Here is a 12681-nt window from a genome sequence, read left to right as displayed (position 1 = left end):
CGCACTACTGCTAACAAACACATCCTCATGCCTAATTGACAGTCAGGCCTCAGCTGCTTCACGCGGTATTGTACTCTCACTCACCCTATCTGTGAAGGGTAGAACAAGACATCTGACAGCTGCTTGATCTCACCTCAGTGCGAACTCAATCTCGTAAGGGTACTAGTGTTATGCTAAACAAACCTCCAAATCGGGTCACAAATCAGTACGGCCACCAATTAATGTGCACAAGCCCATTGCAGCACATGGCCATTGACTTACAAATTGCATCACACCAACTGCTGGCTTACGTCTCATTAATCTGCAAACATGAAGCATAAAGAAACAGATCATCGGTGTGAACGTTTGTCAAAATTCAGCATTTCAAATATATAGCTGTCAAAATTCAGCATTTCAAATATATAGCACCACATTGCAAGCCCTCAAATATTGTTACTCAACATGAATATATCGCAATCAGTAATCACTCCACCCATTTTTCTTTTGCATTCAGCTCCTCCTCTCATAGAGTGGGAAGACTGAGTTGACATTTTTTTTAAACTGCATCCAGACATTAGATCTTCCAGCGGCATAAAAGAATGCTCTGTTGCTTGGCACCCTTGGAAAGGAGACAGCTTATATTTAAATATCTACCTCCTATAATTTATGAGCAAGGAAAATAAATACATAATGTTTAAAAAGAAGCAAAACTGTGTTTGGAAACAAGGTCCACAAAATATGGAAATGTAATAACATGTTAACATAAATTCTACACTCAACTGAAGAAGCCTACGGAATCTGTGGTTGAATTTTTATCCAGTTTGAGAGACCTTGCTTCTGAATCTCAGATTGGTGCTGTGCAGAAGAACTGATTAAAGATCGGCTAGTAGTGCAGTGTGTGAGGTGAAGGAACATCTTTGGGCAACTTGCAGTGCTTCTTTAAGGAAGCTGTCACAATTGCCAAAGTGGTGGAAGAACCAGCAAAATGTATGAAAGAAATGCACACAGACTATATAGAGGCAGTGGTAACTGTATGAAATGTCATTTTTATTTGGGGTGGGTGACAACCCACCTCAAGGAACAGTCACAACTCTTGTTAGGGTGAACCCTCAAAACGATTGAACGTGGGTTGGATACACTAACTAGGGTTATCCTCGTCAAAGATTTCACCTTCTGACTTTAGTCCTTCATGTCCCAATCCACCACAGGACTACACTTCTAAAGCCCTACAGGACCCTGGGGGAGGCACTTACAGACTCACAGGGTGTCAGGCAGAGGCCAAACAGTACGGTCAGGTCCAATCCAGATCCAGTTGCCATTGGCAGTTGCAGGGAAAAGCCTCTTGTAGCTTGTTGTGGCCTTATAGCTTTAACAGCCGGTCAGCCTTATGACCCTTAAAGCACACTGCTTTGTCCTGAGTACAAGAGGGAGAGGGGGTCCAGTTTTGTAGGCTATTCTTAGGTCTCAGCAGGTTCAGTCCCCTTCTGATCTTCCTCAGGTCATGTAGTGTTCTATAGTGGGTGCCTGGAGATGCCACATTTATGCCTAACAGAAGCTAGTGGGCAGGAATGGCTCCTGGGCATGCCCTAACCAATGGGGTAAAAGTTCTTGGGGTCAACTGTACACACGTTAGGCGTTTTCAAGATGGCAGAAGTCTTTGGCTTCACTAAACATGAACTATAATGGTTGTGGATATGTGTAGGGCATATAGTATAGTAATCCCAGTGTCCTCTCATATCTAACACTACAATCCAGTTTAGGGAATCACTGTACTCCCAATATCCCCAGAGACAAAAGTCAGAAATCCGAAGCAGGGTTTTCCAGCAACCAATCAATGAAGACACAAGAATTGTTTTTGCATCCTGTTTTCACCCCTTGAAGTGCGTCCCAAGTGTTATATGTAAAACTCAGAAGACTTCTCAAGCAGGATTTGACAATCAAGCAGGTTTTGACACTGTAATGTCAAAAAAGTTCCTCTGACTTCCACCCTGCATATTCTGTCAGGTTCAGAGGGGTTTTCTCTGCCCATGCAGGTCAGCCCATTGTTTGTTCCTGGGAGGCATTTCACACCCATTCACATCTATTCAAATGCTTATTACTGGCTGGCAGAAGTGGGAGAGCAAATGCAAACAGGCCTCCATAGAATTTAGGCAGATAAAAGCTTAGTTTCTAAATTTACCCTATCTTTAATATTTATCAAAAATCCAACTTCACTATTGAATTGGAATTTTAATAACTATTAAAAATAGTTGTTTATTTTTCTAGCAGTTTCGTAACTAAAAATAGCATTAGTAAATTTAACAATGTAGGCCGATGTTTTCCTATGAAACTGACAACCTTGCTACAGTGAAAATAGCTTTTGCATCTTTGTAAGGACATATTTGATGTTAAATTCCTACATGTCCTACATTTAAATACCATGGAATTCACAGTTTAAAACTGCAATAGTCAGGATACAAATGCTAGGCCTCCAGTCATGCTACTGTCACTGTAATGTGTGGCACAATGGGTTCTGCAGTCCACTAGTGACATTTAAGTTACAGCCCTGGGTACACTTTGTACCATATTCTAGGGATATAAAGATAAGTTAAATATTCCAATCGGGAATGTGCCAATTAATGTTACCATGTTGAACGGAAGAGCATAGCTACTTTATCACTGGTTAGCAGGGGAAAGTGCACAGAGACCTGCAGCCAATCCGGGGTGATCCTGGAGAAAAACAAGTTTGCTACACTGATGAAAAGGCAGATGAAGCTAATACTAGAAGGAAGAATAATGTGTTTATTTCAAATAGAAATCACAACAATAGGCCAAATGTGAGCACGCACACCCTTGGGAGGACAGGGGTTAAGCCTTGTCATAGATTTGGAAGCATTTTTCATTCGGGCACTTCAAAAACTGCTTTGTAGTGGGAAAAGAATGTTGCAATTGTAATAGAAGAGGCCATTTTGCCAGAATGTGCAGAGGAGATGGCAGGGACCAAGTTTCAGTGGGCAGTCAGCAGAGAGTGCTCAGTGTTGAAGCACAAGAAGCTGAGGAAAAGGAAGAATGTGTAAATGCAGTGGATCATCAAGGAAGAAGAATCAAGTGTCCACAATAAGATGCAAAGAAGTTACACTGATGGTGGACTCTGACTCCATGTGTATGATAATTGAAAATTTCCTAGGAATCGTAAAGAAAAGTTTCAGTTCTATTAAGGACACTAAGGCAATTATGCATCAACTTTTTTTCTTTGTTTTCTCCAGAAGCTTCTTAAAAGTCAAAACCATAAAATATGCTTCACATGTACCAATAGTCCAACGAACCATCAGCCAGCTATCCCTTCAATAGATGTGATCACTTCCGACCCCTCCACTTTCTTCGCATGACAGCCTCATGAACTTTGAATCCGCCATATCACTCCGTTCTTTGTTCATCCCTGATAAGCATACATTTCACTGTTGGGCACCATGACCAACCATTCTCAGCTAGATAATACCAACAAATGCATGTATTGTATACCATTACTGTATTAACCATTGTACTCAGATTATTTGCTATACAACAAGAGTGATGTAGTCCTAAAGGTCATCATCTGCTTTAACATCCAAAGATCACAAACTGAATGCTTGGATTCTGTGAGGAGGGATAATACTTGCCTTTGTGTCCTTAATAACATTTAAACTTTCCTTTACGACTGCAAGGAATTAGTTCATTCTGTCAGGACCTGAGGTGAGGATTATACATGTTCAAAGCTTACTTAGCACCAACGAGCATACATCCACAAGATGTTTGAAATAAAGCCTTCTAAATGTGCAATCTTAGGCTCGGTCTGCCACATTAATTATGCCTTCCAGCCTCACCCCTAGTGAAAATGCTTTGGACACCACAGCACCCCTAGCTGAAAGAGCTCCAAGAACCTTGATAATAATAACTTCATCCTGCATGACCTTCAGATGTCTGCGAAGAGGAATGAAACGTTGTCGCTTTCCTATTGGTCTCCATTCATCAGGTACCCTCTGATATGCTTTCAAGCATTCCATCACTCATAGCTTTGGTTAGTCCCTAAATGCTGGGTATTTTACTCAAATGTGCATTTTGGTACTTCTGAAGACAGTAAAGGTAATCCTGTCTAGTGCCCTTGCAGCTGACACACTCTGCTAGAAATCAAGCATAGTAACATTGCTAACTTGTCAGATAAGTCTTTCCTGATCAAGTATTCGTTGTGTGGCCAGGAAAGGGGCAAATTCAATACTTTATTGACATCTCATAATTCATAAAATTTTGGTACTGGGGGAAGTGACAATCTGATACATCTAAATAGTTACACACTAATGGATGTTGCCTCACCAGGGTCCCTTCAACGCATAAGTGCCCCACTGATGTGGCAGATCTAAAGGTGTTTCACGACCTGTAAACCATACCATGGAGAGCCAGGTCTGTGAGGATGTCTGACCCCATCAGATTCAAGTGTTTTCACACACACCAAACCTGCCATCTCTTCCAAGCACACCTATACCTTTGGGTCGTATTCTTTGCCCATGCTTTGTGGATGAGCCCATCAGTGTGTTCTGATAGGCCTGGGATTTTCAAGCATCTCCTGTAATCTTCCATACTATAGATGTAGACTGCCTTCCTGCACCAGCTGGTGCAGAAGTCCCTCCAGATTCCTCTAAGTAAAGTGATGGTGGGGTAGACAGATTGGAGAATCCCAAGAAAGTTCCAGAACAACTGGTAAACAGACTTGAGAGCTCCAAATCGGGTTGATGAGCACCACATCTGCTTTCTGTCCCTTTATCTGCGCTAAGGTTCTTGTGATCATGGCAAAGGGAGTGCAGGCATAGCATTTCTTCCGATGTCAGTCCTACAGGAAAGCATGTTGCCACTGCCTCTAGATCCAGTCTTTAGCTAAAGTACCATGGTATTTGACAGTCTAGGCAGGAGGCAAATAGGTCTACCAAGAAGGTACCTCAGATTTGGTCAGTGTATCAAACGTAGTGTCCAGTTTCCACAAGCTTGAATCCTGTTGACTCCTCAAGCTCTATTTCACCACCGTGTTGGCTCGTCCCGAAAGATAGTCCAGTGTCAACGCCACCTGATTGCAGGATTGGCAGCGGCCCTTGGTGATTTCTGTAAGGACCCTTGACCGTGTACCTCTCATTGGTTTATGTATCTCATGACTGAGATGTTGTTTAAGATGTTGCGATCTTAAAGAGGACACAGAACTGTGCTTTCTCTTTGGTCCAGCACTTGATCATGAAGGAACCCGCCAGAAGTTCAAGGCAATCTATATGGAAGTTTTGCTCTTGATCTCACCATCTTTAAGTGGTGGTAGACCAGCCACTCCTTAAAGTGGTGCAAGTTATAACTGGACGGAAGCTCTTGTCCTTCTTCTGCACCAGAAAGAGATTGTTGTCAAAGCCTCTGCGGTGTAAGGAGGACCTGGTGATAGCAGGTTTTGCTCTAACTCTGCCACCTCCTCATCGATGAGACTGGATTGTGCCTCAGAGAAGACCAGGATCCTGGTCGTATGGGTTGAAAGGAGGAGCCATAAAGTTCTATGTGGAACCCCATAACAGTCTGGAGCACCCAGGTGTCTGAAATTATTTGCCGATAGTATGAGAGGAATTTTGTCAGCTTGTCCCCATTAGATCTTGAAGAAATGGAAGTCCAATTGGAATGGAATATGAATTGGCATTGGACATGCCCCTTGAGAGACATATTTTATCCCATGCTCTTCCTGCACTTCAGGAGGAGAGTAAGCCCCCAAATCCACATTGATCCTTCCAGCATTCTCTCCTGGAGCACTGCCCTAGTTGGAGACTGTTGAAGTGGCGGGAAGCCGAACGCCCCCTTCCTCTGCTGGCCTGAAGAAAACCCTAGTGGCAACCACTTTTTAAAAAGAGGCCTGGGAATTGTCCAGGGAGGTGAAGGTTGAGACAAATTCACAGAGCTCCTATATAAATGGGTCTCTCCAAATGTAACTGCCCATGCTTCCAAAGAAGCCGGATCCTCTGTTTGGGGGTGTACCTTGATTAACAGGGATCTGCACAGTTCTGTTGAGTTGGCGTAGTTAGTGTTCCTAGGAAACTTATTGCTTGTTGGGCTTGGACCTGTAAGGTCTCAGGGCCACCTCATAAACAGCTACTTTGCTGGGACACATTCTATTGAGCTGGGGTCGTATAGAACCTCTGGGCCCAGCATATGGGACTGAGAGGTGTCTCTTGGGGTGTCCTTGGGACGAACCAGACTGGTGGTGTCAGCAATAGAGCGCTAAGGTCTGTGGGGTCCTTGGCACCATCGGAGTTGGGAGAATCCCGGTGAGAGCATGCTTTTCTCTCCCAGGGTATTCTATAGCCAGGAAGACCTTTTTAGGCCATCAAAAGCATCCTGAGTGGTGTTAGGATCCCTGGGGCATTTGGGTCTCTCCTTGGGGAGGGTTGAAGTCTGCCCCGGATGTTCTGAAGTCCCAAAAAGGTCTGGGTGTGGTCTTCCCACCAGGGCAGGCGTTTGGCTAGCTGCCAGTTGCAAGAGTTGCTTTATCCAGAGGCGCCAAGGCAGATGTTATTGCTTTTTGGATTGAGGCATCTACTGCCTCTGCAATGCACTCATCCCACGGAATTAACTCTACCTCCTCCTCCTCCTCATGCAGGTAGTTTGGTACAGCTTCAGCCTTGGTAGGGCCTATGAGGTGCAACAAATAGGCGTGAGTAGTGAGTGGTGTAAGCCCAGAGGGTCTCTCAAGGGAAATTGTTTTTATATTTAAGTGGACCTGTGGTTCAATTAGGGGTAACACCCTGGATATCTGAACCGACTGAGCCTGGACAGCTCTTGATATGTTTCTGTATTCAATACCGACTACTCCATTCAGGGGCATAAAGCTCCTGGCTTGCAGGGATAAGTCCTGCCAGGAAACCACCTACATTTGTAAAATAGTTTGTGAAAAAAACGTCAGGCGACAATGCAGGAGCGAACAATGCACTAAACTCGCTGCAAGGGTTGAGTAGCTGTGGGGAACCCATTTGGGGAAAGCAAGCAACGACACTCAGCAAGTAGGCAGGCAGGACTCGTTGTGGCATGGTGCGCATGCTGTTTAGGAGTCCGAGGACCGTGTTGCGTTAGTGCCCCACATATTTTCTCTCTAAGAGTTGAGAATTGATCCCTCGACCCACATCTGAGGGTAAAAACAGTGTGAGCAGTATATGAGGGCCCCACAGTTATCAATAAACAGCCCCTGAAAGGAAAAGATAATGCAAGATTTGGTAAATAAAGAAGAAAGTTCATGCATAATTCTCGCCTCCGGTTCTGACATAGAATCCCAATGAGTATGCAGAGACTGCATAACATGTCTTGAACATTGATGTTGAGGGTACATGGGGGCGAAAATCCAGGATCTTGAAGTGACTGGTAAAGTTCATATAGCCAGAATTGGTCCAGCTATCGAAAGGCTGGATACAGCAGTATGACTTACAAATCCTAATAAATCCCAGCGCAACTAACCAAGTGATGGTGATAGAAGATGTGTGTCTCAAGGAAGTCATGCAGCGGTGTGAGATGGTATTTGGAAGACAGATTGGGTCAAGCAAATGGGTATGTTCATACAATTGTTTTGAGGAATGGTGTTTTGCCAGTTAGGCATATGGTCAGGAGAATCCCATGAGCTATCGGAAGCAAAATGAAGGCTTTGTTGAGTCAACTAGTAATTAAAGGGGTTATATAACCGGTAGAGGCCCCAAATGGCTTTCTCCTGTTATCACAAAAAAGTCTGATGGCAGCGAGGGGTTCTGTGTAGACTTCTGCTGCCTCAATGAGAATGTTATTACAGATTATTTTTCTTCTCCAAACATAAGTGAGGTGATATTGATGGTATCTGATTTAAGTACTTCTCAAATTTGGATCTGAGTAGTGCTTACCACCAAAACAAAGTGCATTCAGAATTGAAGGATTTGAAAACATTCATTATCACTGAGGACATTCATCAGTTTGCATGGCTGCATTTGGGTTGTCTCCGCAGCCAGTGTTGTCCTCTGCAGCCAGTGTTTTTCAAAGACGAATGTTTAACATTTTTGGTGGTCTAAAAATGTTGTATTTTTCCAGGAGGAAATGTTAGTTTTGGGACAAAATTGTAGCACAACGCAGTGAAGTGCTCCAGCAATTATTAAGTCGGTTATTGACTTCAGGTTTAATGCTAAAAAAAAGCTATATATAAAATATTTGGCCTACTCAATTTCAAGAGAGGAGTCAGGCCAGACTATGACTTGGCAAGTGCCATATTTAACGCAGAGGTTCCTGTTCCTGATGACAGAGACAAACTTAGGTCATTTATGGATCTTGTAGAATATTATGCAAAATTTGTGTTTGATTTTGTATATGACTGAGGCTCTAAGGGGCATTTTAAGGAAAGGGAACATTTTGAATGGGGTGAAGTACAACAACAACCCTTTGAATAGGGCAACATGGCTATTGCTGGTGCAAGTGTCTCCATTCCAAATTGGTTTGAAAACCCCTGTGGCAGTAGAGGCTTGTCCAGTGGGAATTGGGGTGGTGTTCTCTGCGGTACCTGGCAAATCGGAGAAAACAGAAGCTTTTGTTTTTTGTTCTTTGTCGCACAATAAGAGGACTTATTTAATGATAGAATGAGAGTCATTAGTTACTGCATGGGCTACTGATCTGATTTTTTCAGGGCTTATATTGGAGACTCAAAATAGTTTTAAACACTGCTTAAAGTGTTGAGGCCTGGAGGAGCGGACAGCTACTCAGCTAGGCTCACGAGGCTACCAGCAAAAAGCAGTCCTACTGTTTTAATGTAGAGTATGCTCCTAGTTGGAAGAGCAAGGTTGCTGATTGCTTATCTCAATTGCCGGATGTGTCGGGGTGATTGAGAGTGGGACACAGAAGAAATAGTAGCTAATGCTGCAGATGCCCTGTCAGGTTCTGGGGATACCATCTCCAAGAATATTGGGCTATAAGACATTACAAGAATTCATTGGGCTCATATAGAAGGGGTCTCAAAGGAAGCGTACCATTCCCGAATGTGTTCAGCCATTTTCCGAAATATTAAATGAATTGTCCATACGTGATGAGCTTGTAATGATGTGAAGGGAAAGATTTGTGCCTCCCCCTGATGTTAGGTCTAAGTTGTTGGCCTTGGCCCATGTGGAACATCTGGGGAAGCCTATGATTATAAATGAACTCAAAGTAAGGTGTTGATGGCTGGGTCTCAATGATCACGCAAAGAAATAGGTTTCTTATTGTTAAATGTGTGGAGTTGCTTAGAAGCAGTTGAAGGTTGGTGAGGCGATTGTGAGTCAAGAAGAATACATGAGTGGCACTGGGGTAGTCTGGAACAAGATTTGTCTTTTACTGGGCCCTTTTTCCTTTCTGCCAGAGCATGATATACAGAGGTAGTTGTGGTTTAAATGAATAGAGTTGATGCTTATGATGAGTGTTCTCACCCAACCTATAATTGGGTCATTGAGAGAGATTTTTCGAAAAGAAAGTATTCCGCTTGTTTAGTTACTAAATTTAGTTACTCAATCAACATCTTTAGAAATTAAGACATTTTTGGGAAAGTTGTGGACATATTTACACTTCTTTGCAACGTGCCCAATGTAATGGTTGTGTCGCGTTACCCTCGGATTTCCTCTCCTCAGGATGGCGCTGATGCTCTATAGGGGTCCACCTCCCATCTGCCCCTAGTACGGAGGATGTGTGATACACTCGGACGGAGGAGGCAGGTGAGCGAGGGAAGGAAGGATAGGAACGGCAGGGAGGGAGACCTGTAACAAGACAAACAAATAATGAGATGAGGAGTCTCCTACCACCTCCCCCGGTCAAACCCGTTCCTGGTTTTCCTCCTTCTTACCTGCTGTCTCCTCCCGCCACGTAAGACCTCTCTAGCCGCAGTCGCTAAGGCACCTAACCAGTTACGACTCACTGGGGGTAGGTTGTGGACTGTCGGCGTAGGGTATCTTTCTAGGAGCAAGTGTCGGGGAGCAAGGAGCAGCTCAATGCAGCTTGAGCTTAATGTCCCACACGTCTTTCCTGTGTGGTGCGTGTCTTTCCTTGAGACTGAAGAGCGCACCCAGCGTCGTTAAAACTCACGGTACTGTTGCGCCTCGGAGGGGGTGTCTCTGCAACGTAGGAGACCGTTGCCAGGAAGGTCTTGGGCAGTGGTGATGTTTGCGCTGCCACTCGATGCTCTGACGGCCAGAGAGCAGAGGAGCGCGGTCAAGAAGGGGCCAGGAAATCCGTGGGCACCGAAGGTGGGCGTCGCGCTACTACTCAATGCTCAGGGAAGGCAGAGAGCAGAGGAGCGCTTACGCGAGGTTCCAGAGGCCTGGAACTCCCTGGGCTAGATACGGGAAGCTGATGAACAAAGAACCAGCCGAGAACTGCTAACGCTGCACGCCGAAGACAGGTAACCATCCGGGAATATTCGGCGACGTCCCATAGGCATCTCTGCCTATATGCGTTCCTCCAAGCGTGCGCCTGTCACATGGAGCGTGCTTCACTCGGGCTTTCTGGGATGTGTAGTTTACGGTGAGCGGTTGTCGAGCAGCTGCTCGGGATTCCGATTCTTCGTTGCTCAGCGTATTCCCGGGCGGCGAGCATGACAGATTGTGTCCAAAGTAAGCAGGTGTCCATTATTTTACTTGCTTTATCTGTGCAGGAAAAAGAATTGTAACTTTAAATGCAGCAGAATGTTATCACGTCAGAACGTTTGATCCTTGCTTACCATGGCACCCTGCTGTGCCATTTGAGGATTAGCCCTTGGTCTAGCTGGGCATCACAAGGTTTTTTTCCTAACTAAACCTTGTACTTCAATCCAGACAGTCTCCAGAGTCATCTGCGACCACAACAGTGGACTTCCTTCCTTTTTGTTGTTTTAAAATTCCACTTTGAGTAGGTTTTTTTCTGAGATGAAGACCGGATGTTCTAATCGATGGCCAGATCCAAGAAGGGATCATCAGCTGGAAGCGAGGCAGGAGCTTCGGATAAGTGTCCTCATCAGAGCCGGTGATTTTGAGGCCAAAATCCTTGTAATAAGTTTGCAACCGTGGATGTGTATTTACCTTATATCTCAGGGGCTACTAATGTCCAGTATAGATATTGTAAACTTAATCATGCTCTGCTGGGAAATTTGCTTGGTCGCTTCTGAATCCCTTTAAATGTTTGACTAAGTCCATTAGCAAGGTGGTTTGGCTGAGGCCTTTTAACTTCCGTGTCACTCTCTGTTCCTCTCTACAGGTGCTCGCACCCGTGCATCAGTGGCAGTTTCTTCGTTTGACCACAGCGGACCATGCAGACAGACCTCATGCCCTTCAGGCTCCTCCTCATCCACTTCAAAAGTCCTAGGGCCACTAAACCTCCAGTTCCCCTTTAGACACAGCTCAGCTGGACCCAGCTCCCCAGGAGCCTGCTCTCTCCCAGGAAGCATTGCCGAGGAAAGCTGGGAGTACAACGCCTGCAAGATTCTGCCAGGTAAGGAGAACGTAAACCCTGACCACTCTCACTTGCAATGTTTCTCGTGTGCCCTTTTAGGGGACAAAGGTCACAAAAAGCCAAATATATATTTAAAATTAGAGCAGGGAAGTAAAATAGTTCTATTGGTTACAGTCTGAGAAAAATATAACTTCCTGATATGAAGTCTCATTCTATTCATAAACCGTTGTTGCCTTTAAATGCCTCAAGTCCCCCTTTGTATTCAGTTCACAATATAGACTCTGGTTGTGACTAATTAAAATTAGATTGTCTGTTCTGCCTTTAGTTTGGTGACTTGAAAAGTGATAGCCTGAAGCCATAGTCCACCCAGAACCTCCCTAGCTGTATACTTCTGTTTTCACATTTACTCCCAAAACATTAAGCATGGGAGTAATAGATGTTTCACGGTCCTGCACAATACAGATCACAAATCATCTCTCATGTCCATCCCTCTATCACAACGACTTTGAGGTGTTCTGCTTGCCCATTCAGGCGTATGATCTACACATCCTATGACCCTATTCAGGTGATCACCATTAGGACAACAGAATTCTGCAGAAATATGCTGAAATACATGTTTTAAAATAAAAAAATTAAAATACTTTAAACTAGTTTGTAAACTTAGCTGTTCTTCTTGATGCGGCACATGGAGTGCGGTGCTGTCTCTTTCAGATCCCCGGTCCTGAATGCCAAGCATGAGTCACCATCTCTACATTTTATTTTCCCTTAGCCAGAGAGAAATCCTAAACAATGAGGTTCTTGCGTTCCCAATGTTTGATTGTTTTCTGCTGTTTACTGCTACCACGCTATAATTCGAGTATTTGTGCCTGGGAACAGTGTCTCCACTGTTCAGAAATGACTCCAAGTGCGGGGAGAGCAAGATGGGCAAAGAGGCTGGGTACCGTTCGTTCTGTCTTGTATGTACACCACTTTGTTAACATTTGTGAGCGTTGCAAAGGCCGTCAGTTTAAGACTCTGAAAGAAAGCAGTGGAAGCCATTGATGCTGGTTTGGACTATTTCTACTCAAGCACCATGTTCAGCCAGGTTTAAAAATAAACAGAGCAATACCACATCTAAAGATGAACAACAATTAACTTGACAACAATATGTGTGAACGAGTATACCACCAAACCTTGTACTGCCAAAGTACTTGTAAAAAGAAACTGTAACCCTTTTTAATTGACTATGTTATTTGCATCACTTGAATATGTAGAAGTCCAGGAATTACTGTCAGAGCT

At 44.2% G+C, this 12681-nt stretch overlaps 1 protein-coding gene across 2 annotated transcripts in view; it reads left to right on the top strand.

Moving 5' to 3' along the window:
* The window catches only part of ARHGEF40 (Rho guanine nucleotide exchange factor 40), a 277055-nt gene that overhangs the window by 246723 nt on the left and 17651 nt on the right, over positions 1 to 12681 (top strand). For both annotated transcript variants that reach the window (XM_085600773.1, XM_085600764.1), the window contains exon 21: positions 11209 to 11442. In XM_085600773.1, coding sequence (XP_085456899.1) covers positions 11209 to 11442 — 234 coding nt within the window. The remainder of the gene's footprint in view (positions 1 to 11208; positions 11443 to 12681) is intronic.

This window comes from Triturus cristatus, chromosome 1_2 (genome assembly GCF_964204655.1).
Source record: "Triturus cristatus chromosome 1_2, aTriCri1.1, whole genome shotgun sequence".
NCBI lineage: Eukaryota > Metazoa > Chordata > Amphibia > Caudata > Salamandridae > Triturus > Triturus cristatus.
The sequence above is the reverse complement of the archived record's forward strand: the minus strand, read 5'-3'. Positions and strand labels throughout refer to the sequence as shown.